The 14,009-nt window shown below is 42.4% G+C and overlaps 2 protein-coding genes across 6 annotated transcripts in view; one reads left to right on the forward strand and one right to left on the reverse strand.

The window, feature by feature from the left end:
* LOC115179766 (retinol dehydrogenase 7) overlaps positions 1 to 14,009 on the reverse strand; it is a 27,398-nt gene continuing 13,389 nt past the window's right edge. The window contains exons 1-5 of one of the 5 annotated variants that reach the window (XM_029741504.1): positions 4,615 to 5,082; positions 1,487 to 1,805; positions 1,030 to 1,288; positions 660 to 823; positions 1 to 416 (exon numbers count right to left, since the gene is read on the reverse strand). In XM_029741504.1, coding sequence (XP_029597364.1) covers positions 193 to 416; positions 660 to 823; positions 1,030 to 1,288; positions 1,487 to 1,799 — 960 coding nt within the window. In that variant the 5' untranslated portion in view covers positions 1,800 to 1,805; positions 4,615 to 5,082 and the 3' untranslated portion in view covers positions 1 to 192. Of the gene's footprint in view, positions 417 to 659; positions 824 to 1,029; positions 1,289 to 1,486; positions 1,806 to 2,073; positions 2,100 to 2,134; positions 2,318 to 4,614; positions 5,083 to 14,009 lie in introns of those variants that run through there. The other 4 variants (XM_029741503.1, XM_029741500.1, XM_029741501.1 and 1 more) reach the window with 4 other exon arrangements.
* The window catches only part of LOC115179762 (bile salt export pump), a 13,251-nt gene continuing 6,832 nt past the window's right edge, over positions 7,591 to 14,009 (forward strand). The window contains exons 1-16 of the mRNA XM_029741494.1: positions 7,591 to 7,844; positions 7,993 to 8,075; positions 8,186 to 8,204; positions 8,609 to 8,638; positions 8,717 to 8,768; positions 9,243 to 9,505; positions 10,007 to 10,094; positions 10,189 to 10,322; positions 10,828 to 10,999; positions 11,324 to 11,448; positions 11,921 to 12,095; positions 12,274 to 12,387; positions 12,510 to 12,620; positions 12,737 to 12,862; positions 13,062 to 13,265; positions 13,696 to 13,866. Coding sequence (XP_029597354.1) covers positions 7,606 to 7,844; positions 7,993 to 8,075; positions 8,186 to 8,204; positions 8,609 to 8,638; positions 8,717 to 8,768; positions 9,243 to 9,505; positions 10,007 to 10,094; positions 10,189 to 10,322; positions 10,828 to 10,999; positions 11,324 to 11,448; positions 11,921 to 12,095; positions 12,274 to 12,387; positions 12,510 to 12,620; positions 12,737 to 12,862; positions 13,062 to 13,265; positions 13,696 to 13,866 — 2,106 coding nt within the window. The 5' untranslated portion in view covers positions 7,591 to 7,605. The remainder of the gene's footprint in view (positions 7,845 to 7,992; positions 8,076 to 8,185; positions 8,205 to 8,608; positions 8,639 to 8,716; positions 8,769 to 9,242; positions 9,506 to 10,006; positions 10,095 to 10,188; positions 10,323 to 10,827; positions 11,000 to 11,323; positions 11,449 to 11,920; positions 12,096 to 12,273; positions 12,388 to 12,509; positions 12,621 to 12,736; positions 12,863 to 13,061; positions 13,266 to 13,695; positions 13,867 to 14,009) is intronic.

Raw genomic sequence — 14,009 nt, forward strand, 5'->3', positions numbered from 1 at the left:
CCAAATAGCAATTATGGCTTTTATTTTTTGTTACAAGTCAGAGGTTAAACTGTAGCAAAGCTTACATCATACTGTATTTTGGCCTGCAGACCGTAGGGTACAAAAGTGTTATATTCATTATAGACAAGCAGTAGCACAGCACAATCAAGTATTTGTTCTGACAGCATAAACACTGACAATCTTACGTCAGCCTTAGTTGACAGCCTTGGCTGGTAGGATGGCTTCCTTGAGCAGTAGCCAGTCGGCAAACCTGGTTGGCATGTAGGACATGGGGATCCAGAAGAGCTTGGCGTCCCACCCTGGTGAGTAGCGGGTGCGAGGACGGACTGCAGAGATAGCGTGCTCCATACAGCTCACCACCTTCATTAGGTCGGTGTCAGACATCTTGGCAAGCTTCTCCCTCATCATCACGTCCACTAGAAGGGACAGGGAAGGTTAGGAACCATGTTACATGTTTGTCTTTAGCTATTCAGGATGGCCACTTTCACTAGAACATAGGGGTGAATAATGCTTTCTGAATAGATCAAATCCTTTGAAAGACTGGATGTCACAGTGGGCAGACAGAATAAAAAAATGGCCACATTTTGCATAGGATAAATAAAACATTTGTGTAAATGAATACATTCCAGAATGTAGGAAAATAAAACTTTAATATTTACCCTTGTCCAAATAATCAGGTCCATAATCATCTCTGACTTGTTGTGGCATCTTCTCCCACAGCTGCTTGATGCTTTTCCCCAGGACTACCGAGTCAGTCACGGTGGTCTTGAAAAATCCTGGCTCAATGCAGAGGACTTTGACTCCGAAAGGTGCCATGTTTCTCCTGAAAAACAAGGTAACAAAACTTCTGTTTACAAATTTACTTCTGATATGTTACAGATTGTTATAGTTTCATCAAGTCAAACAGTCAAAGTTGTATTGCTTATGGTTCACCATTGCTAGATTACTGAATGTATGTATATATATTTAAAAAAAACACAGATAAAAAATATGGCATGGATAGGATAATGTGTTGTTGTGTTGTTTCACCTGAGACTGTCATTGAAGGCCTCCACTCCATACTTAGACACAGTGTAAGGTCCTCCAACTGGACTGATCCTGCCGAACACACTGGCTACGTTGACCACACGACCCCTGGCCTTCTTGATGAGGGGCAGCACACTCAGGGTGACTGCGATGACCCCGTTCAGATTCACGTCCAGCATGGACTTGTAGTCATCAATGGTCAGCCAATCACAGGGGGCCGAGGGGATGGCCACACCTGCGTTGTTCACCACAGCCCACAGGCCTAGAAGATGACAGGTCATTAGGTAGCTCTTTGAACAGCCATTATTTCACAGGTGTTTGGTAAGAAGGGGACATAAGGACAAAGATAACGGCACTAACATGAATGTCAACTGAACTGGTAATATTGCATAATTTGACTGGTTGAAACAAATGATGATGATAGGACTGTTTGCTTTTCAATATAAACACTGACACTCACCCCTAGCCCCAACTTTGTCTTTAATCAAAGCAGCTGCTTTGTCGACGCTCTCGTTCTTTTTGACATCCAGGTGGAGGGTGGTGAATCTGTCTGAACAGGCCTTCCTCAAGTCTTCCTCTCCCTTCTCTGTGAAGCAGGATGCGATCACACAGAAACCCAGCTCGTCCAGATGTCTGGCCAGTAGGTTGCCGAAACCAGAGTCACACCCCGTGATGTAGACATATTTGTCTCCTTTGTCTGGGACTCTGGGGATCTCCCGGAACCAACGGTACAGGTAGTAAAACACCACCAGTCCAAGGAGGTACAGAAACATGTCTGGGACAGGATGAGACAAACAGCCTTTTAATAAGTAATCTCTAGTTTATCAATATTTTAAGCTAAATGTTCTGATCTGTTGTATGAGCCACATTGCATGAAACAGGTTTTTAGATGCTAGTGGTTGTATTAATTTGGGATCTATCGCATCCCACAACTGTCCCAGACTATGTTTTGAATATTTATTTCTCGCACAGAATTGAATAGTCGACTTTTGTACTGTGGGGGGATAGTAGACATAGGTTAGTGATTTTGCTGTTCGTTAGGCCTACTCATCTTGTTGGCTGATGAAAAGTAAATGTGGACAGTTCTTCCAATATCTTCAATATGCACCTCGGAATTGGATAAGGATGCACGCAGTTGCGTCCCCGATGGGTCTGTTTAACTTGTAGCCTGTGAGAAAGACGTGAGAAAGACGTGACGGAGAGCCGTGTAGATTGCGCAGCACACTCAGGGAGAAGGGCACAACGCAGCACTCTGGGCCGCAACAGGCATGGATTTTTTTAGGGTGCATTACAGTCACAAAGGGGATGCCGCTGTGAAATTCGAGGCATTATCAAGTGCTTGTCATATTTGGGAATGAGTTACTATTGGAGTGTGTACAGCCTGCGTAGAAAGCTAAGCAGAGCTCATGCCTTTTAAGTGACTTTTTTCAAATCATCATTAGAGTCTCATCATGCAACCTTACAATGTATTAAAAATCTAAACAAATAGCCCAACATTTGTAGAACAACTAAAGTTACATTAATAACTCTAAATTAACCATATAGGAGTACCTATTTCTTTGTTAACCACTTCTTTGTTAGCTGCCCGCCAGTCCAGAGCTGCCCGCCAGTCCGGCGCAGCCAGAGTCACCCGGCAGTCCGGGGCCCGCAGCGAGGGACCCTGCTCTAGAGGTGCCACCAAAGTGGGGTGAGCCAGTGGTGGAGCGGGGTCTGCATCCCACCACTGAGCCGCCACCGCGGATAGATGCCCACCCGGACCCTTCCCAAGAGGTTTAGGTTTTGCGGCCGGAGTCCGCACCTTTTGTGGGGGGGGGGGGTACTGTCACGCCCTGGCCATAGAGAGGGTTTTATTCTCTATTTTGGTTAGGCCAGGGTGTAACTAGGGTGGGCATTCTATGTCCTTTTTTCTATGTTTTTCTATGTCTTGGTTTTGGCCTGGTATGGGTCTCAATCAGGGACAGCTGTACATTGTTGTCGCTGATTGGGAGCCATACTTAGGTAGCCTGTTTCCTTTGGGTTTTGTGGGTGGTTATTTTCTGTTTCGTGAGTATTACCTGACAGAACTGTTTGGCTGTCGTTTTTTGTTATTTTGTTTAAGTGTTCACCAGAAATAAATACATGATGAGCACTATCCACGCTGCGCCTTGGTCTACTCTTTCAGACGGCCGTTACATTGGGTAATTTTCTATTAAGGTATCTTTACTTTTACTCAAGTATGACAATTGGGTACTTTTTCCACCACTGGCTATATTACATTGCTTTGTTAGGCTTTTTAAAATGTATGGAAGCCAGGAGATGCTAAATGTGTTTATTTTTAATTAATGGTCAATTACTGTGAGACCAATAGTTATTTGCTTAACAATCACTGGCTGAGGAAATTTCGTGACCGCCACAGCCCTAGTCACATCTACCCAGCTCCACCCCCCATTCCTCAGTATACCAAAGTGTCAGGGTCATCACGGGATGTTACAGAAATACGCACATTACACAATATGAGGTTAGACATAAATCAAGTGGGATGATAGCATCTGCCTTTTACAGTTCATCACTAATATGCATCTTATAACAGTAGCTTATAGTAATAACGTTATCGTAGCTATAAGATAATCAGGAAAATACTTTGAAGATCAACCACATTCAGGGAGAGTTCATTGAAGCGCATGGAATGACAGAGACAGGATTGAACAGAGCAAGGATCAACCGTTATTAATGCCGGTGTTGTGCCTAAAATCTCCCCTCTGCCAGAATCCCCCCGTTCTTCATTGCTGCGACTTGCTTGCTAGTTGAGATTTCTGCTCTTCACTCCGTTGTCAGTTTAGCCTACATTTCACGGATCTTAATAGCAGAAAGCATTTTTGTCTGCAGTTTTAATTTTGGCTATTTGTTTCAAGTGAATGTGGCGGTTCTAGCTTGTATGGTGTCCTGATCGACCCCCCCCCCTCGCTCCCCTTCAGCGCCCGACCGTGCCCGGGACGCCCCGTGCTGCCCCCGGCAAGATACCGCCTTGGAATGTTTATTGCTTGCCAACATTTTACTCCCTCTATGTTTAATATAACACAGATACATGAATTATTCATTTCAGTTGCCTATCTTGACGTGAAGTTTGTTCTATAGAAAGTATTCGACTGATGTGTGCCATTGAAAGTATTTGACTCTAGCCACAAAATTAAGGAAATTAGAGGGGGGGGGGGGGATTCTGGCAGGGGTTGATTTCCTGCGCCGGTTTCAAAGTGCGCTGTAGGCTATCTGGTGTAATTGCTCTTTGTAAATAATCAACTGCAAAATGAGCCAATATCTTGCCAAAGGTCGTTTAAACCACAACTAACAAATACTATTAAAAATGTGGTTGAACAAATCTGGATGAAATATGTGCAACACTCCTACATTCCCATTTGAATGTAATGTGAATCTCATGTTAAATGCAAGCTCTCGATGTTTCAAATAACACAATATGGAAAGTCAGGGCGCATGACAGAATTGAAAGCCCTGCACATTACATAATAATAAACATTTGTTCGATCAATTATGATAGATTGTGATAGATAGCCTATCCTCAACTTTTGCATGTTCAAGAAGATTACAGTCTGGTGGAATATTGAAGTCGTACCTGTTGGAGATGTTCCTTACCAGCGCAACAAAGTAACAGTTTTCAGAAACTATGCAAGACCAAACTCTGCCCAAGGACGTCACATGTCTAGCACTGGCCAATCGGAGCCAAGTTATGTCATTAGAGTTAACAAGGTCCAAAATGATTTGATTAGATATCGTTTGGTAGGAACTTGAAACTACTTAACATACTCTTGACTTCAACATGGAAGGATTATTAAAGTATTCTTTCATCCATAATTCATCGATGTCTAATAGATGAAAAAAAATGAAATTAGGCCGACATACTAAATAGCATATTAAATCCTGATATAATTATAAAAAATATGATTTTTACAGAAAATGTGTTTTACATTTTAAAATATGGTTGTCATGGATTATCATGTCAAATAAATTGAACAAAAATCTAAACGCAACATGTAAAGTGTTGGTCCTATGTTTCCTGAGTTGAAATAAAAGATCCCAGAAATGTTCCATACATACAGAAAGCTTATTTATCTGAAATGTTGTGCATAAATTTGTTTTCATCCCTATTAGTGAGCATTTCTCCTTTGCCAAGTTAATCCATCCTCCTGACAGGTGTGGCATATCAAGAAGCTGATTAAACAGCATGATCATTACACAGGTGCACCTTGTGCTGGGGACAATAAAAGGCCACTCTAAAATGTGCAGTTTTGTCACACAACGCAAGTTTTGAGGAAGCGTGCAATTGGCATGCTGACTGCAGGAATGTCCACCAGAGCTGTTGCCAGATAATTTAATGTTAGTTTCTCTACCATAAGCTGCCTCTGACGTCATTTTAGAGAATTTGGCAGTACGTCCAACCGGCCTCACAACTGCAGAACATGTTTAACCACACCAGTCCAAGACCTCCACATCCGGCTTCTTCACCTGCGGGATCGTCTGAGACCAGCCACCCGGACAGCTGATGAAATTGAGTTGTGTTTCTGTCTATAATAAAGCCCTTTTGTGGGGAAAAACTAATTCTGATTGGCCACCCATGGCTGCTCCCCTGCCCAGTCATGTGAAATTCATAGATTTGGGCCTAATGAATTAATTTCAATTGACTGATTTCCTTATTTGAACTGTAACTCAGTAAAATCTCTTGCATGTTGCGTTTATATTTTGGTTCAGCATAGTTCAACTCAATACTAACTCAAGGTCATGCCTTGTATTACAATGATCACTAGATGGTGGCAAATAGTTGTAGGCTATTGAAAATGGGCATGATCAATAATATAAATAATTTCTGCTCATCCTACAGATGTAGGTTCTTAATTTGAGCCTGTTTGCTACAGCAGGAAAAGTATCCTGCAGCAACAGGAAATGTTCATTTTTATGTGGATTATAATTAATGTACATTTTTGTAGGGCTTGATCAAGTGGAAATTACAAACTTCAGAAGCCTTTTTAAACCTCAAATACACTACGAGTTTTACATTTCCTGCATTGCAGGAATGTTCTCCTGCAACAGGGTGATCAAATTAAGATCCTAGATCTGTACATTCATTGACCACAACCAAATCTGTGTTAGTTAATTATCTATCACCGTATCTACCACTCTAAGTTAATTTTGTATTAGGTTTTTAATTGACAGATTATGCTACATTAATTGATGAACTACTATAGACATAGGCCTGATCTAGGCAAGCTGTGTTAGTAGTCAGTAAACATGGCTATCTGCCAATCCATTTGAATAGTCATAGTTTACAACAGAGCAGGAACAATGCGTGCAGTGGCCTGTAATGGTCTGCAATGTGAATTATCATAATGTTGCTATAATGGGTAACACTTGTTCCTTTAGGAGTTAATCATTACGTAACAAACTGTTCACTTATTTGGGCATGTTTCAGAAGCATGTTTCCAGAACCTTTTCCTCACGTGTCAGTAGCCTTCACAAGCACTGTGTCCCAGGCCTATTCACCTGCTTCCCAATGGGGAGAGAAAACATACCATTTACTGTTGCAGTTCACAAACAAAAAGGAAAATTGGTTTGCGTTAAAGTACTACTCGTGGAATAAGGTTTTGGTCTCAAATTAGAAGTGTTGGTGCTTGTTTGTAATGGCTTCCCAACCCCATGAAAGCAAGTAAAAGCAACAGTGTTAACGTAAAACATCCCAGTTAGGAGAAAACCTCTTATGACAAGACTGCTAAAATGCAAATGAAACAGAAATGTATTACCATAATTTCAGACAGATCATATTGGCTTGTTTAGGACTGAAGAGGACAGCAGCCCTGAGGGTGATGACCTGGAAGGTGTTTGACTTAGCTTTAACTCTTGGAAAGTATCCTGTTTTCACACACAGTTTGTGTTCACATGCAGAAGGGTCGATAAACTGTAATATCTTTAGAAGTCATCAATGTGATATGATGAATGTGTAATGCTGAGCCTAATCATCGATGGATGTCTTACAGATTTTGCCATGGTTTTGGATCACAGTCCTGTGTAGCTCAGTTGGTAGAGCATGGTGTTTGCAACACCAGGGTTGTGGGTTTGATTCCCACAGGGGACCAGTACAATTTTTTATTTTTTATGTATGCATTCACTACTGTAAGTCGCTCTGGATAAGAGCTTCTGCTAAATCACTAAAATGTAAATGTACTTAATAAAAAATGCTAGAACAGTTCTTTAACAAAAGTAGGCATACCTCAGATTGTGATGGTGATCGTGGCTTAATATCATTACTTGTTATGTATTCTTGAAAATGATTATCTGACGTTCTCATAACATCCATTTAGCCCTAATTTATGGTCGAATGTAAGAAAAACCCATATCACCATGAGTGTAATTGCAAGTGTAAAACCCTGATATGCAAATTATTTGACCTGATTCCTTTTCATTGCAAGGAGAGCTATGTAGTAAAGGGTCTGGATTGTTTTTTGTACCATGCTCTCTCCTACTCTTTGCATAGCTGGGTCATCGGCCCCTTGGGCAGTACGAACCGACAGGACACTTACCTCTAAACACGATCGTATGACCTCAAGTTCCAGCGTGAACCTGGCTTGTGTGTCCAATAAGTACGTGGTGCAGAGGGCCTCAGCCTCTTCCAGCCCACAGTCACCCTATCGGTCTACTCTTTTCCCACTATCAGTGACCACCTGCCGTCTCTACAGACAGACAGTGGTGGCACCAGGCTGTCAGGTGGACTCGGCAGCACGTCTTAGTACGGACTGGAGCCCAGTAGTGTACTGTACAGTTGGATCAACTATAATGTAAAGAAACAGAATCCAACAAGGGTTTTGGTGTAAAGAGGAGATACGTCGTTTTTTATTGGATTTGGGAAACAGCAAATATTGGGATGTATTTTGGCTTTGTAATTCATTTTTATTATATATTTTTCCTCTTATAAATGTATTGTAGACAGTCCAGGATGCCTGGTGGATCAGTGAAGTTACACAGCATCAAAAAGCTGGGAGAAGAAAACAATGGTTTTGATGATGAAGGTACACCTGCATGAATGTGATTATGTTCAATGCATGATTTTGATGTCATTTTCCTGACATGAACAATGCTTTAGAAAGTGTAATATCTCATTATCATCTTTTTATTACAGATCCTAATGATGCATACATGTAAGTGCATCTTCCTCAGATAAAAAAAACAAACAGTTGTCATGACTTATATTCTGTGTGATTTGTGTTCTTGTTGGTAAAATTGATAAATTAAACAAAATAAGTTTATGGAATTTTTTATTTAACTAGGCAAGTCAGTTAAGAACAAATTCTTATTTACAATGACGGCCTACCCTGGCCAAACCCGGACAATTGTGCGCCGCCCTATGGGACTCCCAATCACAGCCGGTTGTGATACAGCCTGGAATCAAACCAGGGTCTGTAGTGACGCCTCTAGCACTGAGATGCAGTGCCTTAGACCATTGCGCCACTCCGGGAGCCCATTTCTTATCATGCTTCTCAGAATTGTGACACATAAAAACAAGGTCACATTTAATAGTATGTTATTTTTTTCTCCGCTGCAGGATGATGGGGAACTCGAAACAGGACATAAAGTAAGTCCCTCATCTCTCCTTACATTATTCCCCCTCATGTCCTGTAGGCTTTGACTGTTTTCTCTGTGATTGTCCCAGGTCTCCAAACAAGAAGAATGAAGCTGCTATCAGGATTGGCTTTTTTCAGCTGGTAAAGTATTTTATTTGCGTTTCTTTTCATAGAGGTTAAAGAAAACAGTGTCTAACTCTATGCTTCCTTCAGTGAATTCACTGTGCGGTTGTGTAGTGTAGTGTGAAGGTCACATGAAGACGTTTTTATTTTATCTCATGTGTGGGAGAGCTAGTTCATAACTCTTGTACGTAAAAACTTTAAACCACAACTGGACTGGAAATCTTCAGTACAAGAATTGTAGGTACAATATGAGAATGGAGCATCATGGGCCAGACTCATCACACACAGGCAGGTTCCCATGGGATGCCTTTGTTGTGGCAATGACGATATTAAAATCTACATGGTTACAGTGGTTAAAGCATGCATATTTTGTCCAGGTAGTACATTCTGAGATGGTAGGTCAGATTATCAGAACACCTGTTGTGATGACTGACCCATTGGTTGGTTGTGTGTGTGTTTGTGTGTGTTCGGTGTGTGTGTGTGTATTTGCAGTTCCGTTTCGCCACTTGCCGGGAGACCCTGATGATGGTGGGGGGAAGTGTGTGTGCCTTCCTCCATGGTTCCGCTCAGCCTCTCATGCTGCTGGTGTTCGGGATGCTCACCGACACCTTCATCGAGTACGACATCGAGTTACAGGAGCTCTTGGACCCCAGGAAGGAATGTATCAACAACACCATACAGTGGAAGAACCAGTCAGTATGGACAGACTGGCTGGACAGCAATAACACTGATAAGATGAAGAATTTAACATGTGGGTAAGTCCTATTCGTTGCTGCGCACAAGAGTAGGACGTTGCTGTACATGGAATTTCTATATAAAGGATTAAGGATAGAAAGATGTATTTTATTTGACAACTATAGTAGCCTACTGTCATGGGCAGGTTACACAGGGAAAATGGTCTCTTTATGTATTTTAGGGTAAGGTTAGGGTCTTCTTGATGTCTCAAGCTGTTGACTTTTGTAATTCGTGTACAGATGTAGACTCTTAATTTGATCACACTGTTGCAGGAAACTTCCCTGCGATGCATGACATGTAAAACTTGTAGTGTATTCAAGGTTTAATAAGGCTGGTTGTAATTCCACTTTGAAATGTCAGACTTGATTTTCCCTTACAAAAAATTGATCAACTCCTACAAAAATGTCAATTAATTATAATCCACATAATAATTCTCATTCCCTGCAGCTGCAGGATTATTTTCCTGCTTTAGCAAACTGGCTAAAATTAAGATCCTACATCTGTATGACACTCATTTTCAGGCTTCTGGACATTGAGTATGAGATGACCAATTTTGCCTACTATTACGTTGCCATTGGATGTGCAGTTTTCTTGCTAGGATACCTTCAAGTAAGTATATAGTTTGCATCAACATACTGAGTTCAAGCAGTTTGATGACAGAGCGCAGATCTTGATTGCTTTGAATGCCTTATTTCTCTTTTAGATCTCGTTGTGGGTGACGTCTGCAGCGCGACAGATCCAGATCATCAGAAAGATGTACTTCAGGAAGGTGATGAGGATGGAGATTGGCTGGTTCGACTGCAACTCGACTGGAGAGTTAAACACACGCATGTCAGAGTAAGAGAAAAACACAGACCAAATTCTCCTGTTAGGTTTTAATAGAAAAAGTTCTGGGAACGTTTTGCATTTGTTATCATGCTTAGGACCAGTACAGATGTAGGATCTTAATTTGATCACTCTTTTGTTGCTGAGAATTTTCCTGCACAGTAGGAAATGTAAAGTTGTAGTGTATTTGAGTTTTAGAAAGAACTGTTAGGGAAATTCTGCTGTTCTATAAAGTATAAAGGTGCTCGGATCCAATAATTTTGTTCCCTGGTTGGGTGTTGAAATGTCAGACTTTATTTGCCCTAACAAAACATGTATTAATCCCTACAAAAATGTCCATTAATTATGGTCCACATAATAACTCACATTTCCTGTTGCTGCAGGATTATTTTTCTGCTTTAGCAAACTGGCCCAAATTAAGAATATACATCTGTAGTTGTTCTTGAACTTGACCTGACCTGGAAAAACGTTAATGACTCTCATGACTTTGTCTGTGGTGTGCTCCGCTATTTCACAGTGACATCAACAAGATCAATGACGCCATTGCGGATCAAGTGAGCATCTTTATCCAGCGCTTCACCACCTTCGTGTGCGGTTTTGCGATGGGCTTTGTGAAGGGATGGAAGTTAACGCTCGTCATCATCGCAGCCAGCCCTCTAATTGGAGTCGGGGCCGCCCTCATGGCTCTGGTAGGATGGTCAACGTCAATCAATGTGGTCGCTTCCTGTCCCAATAAACTGAAATGGTCCCTTTCCTTCCTTCCTTCCCTCCTCTCCGTTTAACTCTGTTAGGAATGGATAGATGAAAGCAATTTACTAGTGGTCACTTCGTAAAGGAGACAATGAAAGTTAAAGGCGACAAGGAAAGCTCATTTATGAGTATTAGGACTAGGCCTATGATTTACATTGTTAATTTACTATGTGTCGATTCTCATTGAGCTCCATTGAGGTGGGAGTTAGTTAGTGTAATGTACTGACTGCACCTATCGACTTACCTCCTCTGCTCTCGTCTAGTTTGTGGCCAAGCTGACAGGTCAGGAGCTGCAGGCCTATGCTAAGGCTGGAGCCGTGGCCGACGAGGTACTCACCTCTATCAGAACAGTGGCTGCTTTCGGAGGAGAGCTAAAGGAAGTGGAAAGGTAATATAATAACATGACAGAAACTGACCCAACAATTTCTCCTTTAGTTATTTGCTGAATTTGTAAGTGTCAATACTCACCTGCCAAATTTGACATTCTTTACCTTGATCAACCTCACTATATACTGTTTAATTCCATTAATTGTTTTCTCCTTAAGGGGCAACTAGTAGCACCACTTTACATATTATATTGAGTGCTGGGCCTCTATCCCAGTTTAAAGGGACGCTCCAGAACTTTTGTATAATTTCAGCAAGTATTTCTGAAAGTAGTGCTTACGAGCCAAAACGGGTCCCTGTTTTTTGTGTACTACGTCATCCAATTGTGTAATTCCAATCCTGCAAAAAAATCACAATTGTTTGTTGGAATACGTATGATATGTTACGAATCCATTTCGTATGAGATGTTACGATTTTGGTGTGCTTAAGATCCCGGATTGCATCTCTAACGCTCTGTCCCTTTCTCTCTCTCCCAGGTATGACAAGAACCTGATCTCAGCTCAGCGTTGGGGCATCAGGAAGGGCCTGATCATGGGCTTCTTCACAGGCTACATGTGGTTTATCATCTTCCTGTGTTACGCCCTGGCTTTCTGGTATGGATCCAGCCTAGTGGTGGACACACAGGAGTACAGCCCCGGAACACTGTTACAGGTACTATTTTGTAACCATACGGCCAACACCATAAAGGTATACTTTATTAAGAGTCCGTACGTAGTTCAGCTACTGACTGTGAATCAAATGTCTTTGGTTTATGAATGAATAATAAACAGTAAGAGCTTAAAAAAGAATGATCACCTCATCCTCTGCACTGTCTTGTCTGTCATCGCAGGTTTTCTTTGGTGTGCTGATAGCAGCCCTGAACTTAGGGCAGGCATCTCCATGTCTGGAGGCATTTGCTGCAGGAAGAGGAGCTGCTACCATCATCTTTGAGACCATCGACAGGGTGGGAATCTCAACATTGTTGGAGAATTTCATTGAGCATTCCATTTACTGTGTGTGCACGCTCACTTTAAACAGCCCTGGTGGTTAACACTGCCGTTTGTCTGGCTGTGTCACTGTGCCTAGGAGCCGGACATCGACTGCCTTTCAGAAGCAGGTTACAAACTGGACAAGGTCAAAGGGGACATTGAGTTCCATAACGTCACCTTTCACTACCCTTCCAGACCTGAAGTCGTGGTACTGTGGCTTTGTATTTCCTATAACGACGACATGCATCTGATTATTGTATCGCAGGGCGATCATGGAATATTTCCTTGAAGATGCAGTCTGTCATTTACTTTGTGCCGTGTCAGATTCTGGACAAGCTGAGTGTAGCAGTGAATTCTGGCGAGACGACCGCCTTTGTGGGGCCCAGTGGAGCTGGGAAGAGTACCGCCGTGCAGCTCATCCAACGCTTCTACGACCCCAAGGAGGGCATGGTATGTTATCTTCCCTGATATATATTTAACATGATGTAACACATTAGTAAAATAATACTACTTTTATCAGTACAAAAGTGCACCTCCACTAAAGTCTATCACTGAGAGAGTCTTTAGAGGAAATAGTGTAGAGACATTGTAAATGTCCCATTTTTCTCCCTCCCATTCCATCTTTCTCCTTGTTTATGCCTCGTCTCAGGTGACCTTGGATGGCCATGACATCAGAGGCCTGAACATCCAATGGCTACGTTCGTTGATGGGCATCGTGGAGCAGGAGCCCGTGCTGTTCGCCACAACCATCGCCGAGAACATCCGCTACGGTCGCCCCGGAGTCACCCTGGATGACATCATCCACGCCACCAAGGAGGCTAATGCCTACAACTTTATCATGGACCTACCACAGGTGAGGTTGACAGCATTTAGCGTGCTACACATTGAGGGCTAGTGTAACCGGTGTGAAATGGCTAGCTAGTTAGCGGGGCGGGTGCTAATAGCGTTTCAATCGGTGACGTCACTCGCTCTGAGACCTTGAAGTAGTTGTTTTGCGGCTTTTATGGAGCGATGGGTAACGATGCTTCGAGGGTGTCAGTTGTTGATGTGGGCAGAGGGTCCCTGGTTCAAGCCCAGGTAGGGGCGAGGAGAGGGACGGAAGGAAAACTGTTACACTAACATGACAACCCACATGACAACCCACACGACTTATTTGTGACTTTTGTCTCCAGTGTTTTTCAAAAGCTTAAAAACGTTAAACATTACTGACTCAACATCTACTGTCTACTGTCTATCTACTGTCACATGGCCTTTCAGTTAAAGACTTGTGATTGGTGCAACAGAAATTTGACACGCTGGTGGGAGAGGGCGGAGGTCAGATGAGTGGCGGTCAGAAGCAGCGCATCGCCATCGCCCGGGCCCTGGTCAGGAACCCCCGGATTCTACTGCTGGACATGGCCACCTCCGCTCTGGACAATGAGAGTGAGGCTGTGGTACAGGAGGCACTGGACAAAGTGAGTGGTTCCATCCCAAATAGCACCCTATTCCCTAAACACAACAGGAAGAGACCAGGAAGTGTCTCTGCTAGGATCAATTAATTATAGTAATAATAGTTAGGATAACCCTGATGATAGATTGTGTTCGTATATCATATTTC

Source organism: Salmo trutta, chromosome 39 (genome assembly GCF_901001165.1).
Source record: "Salmo trutta chromosome 39, fSalTru1.1, whole genome shotgun sequence".
Classification (NCBI taxonomy): domain Eukaryota; kingdom Metazoa; phylum Chordata; class Actinopteri; order Salmoniformes; family Salmonidae; genus Salmo; species Salmo trutta.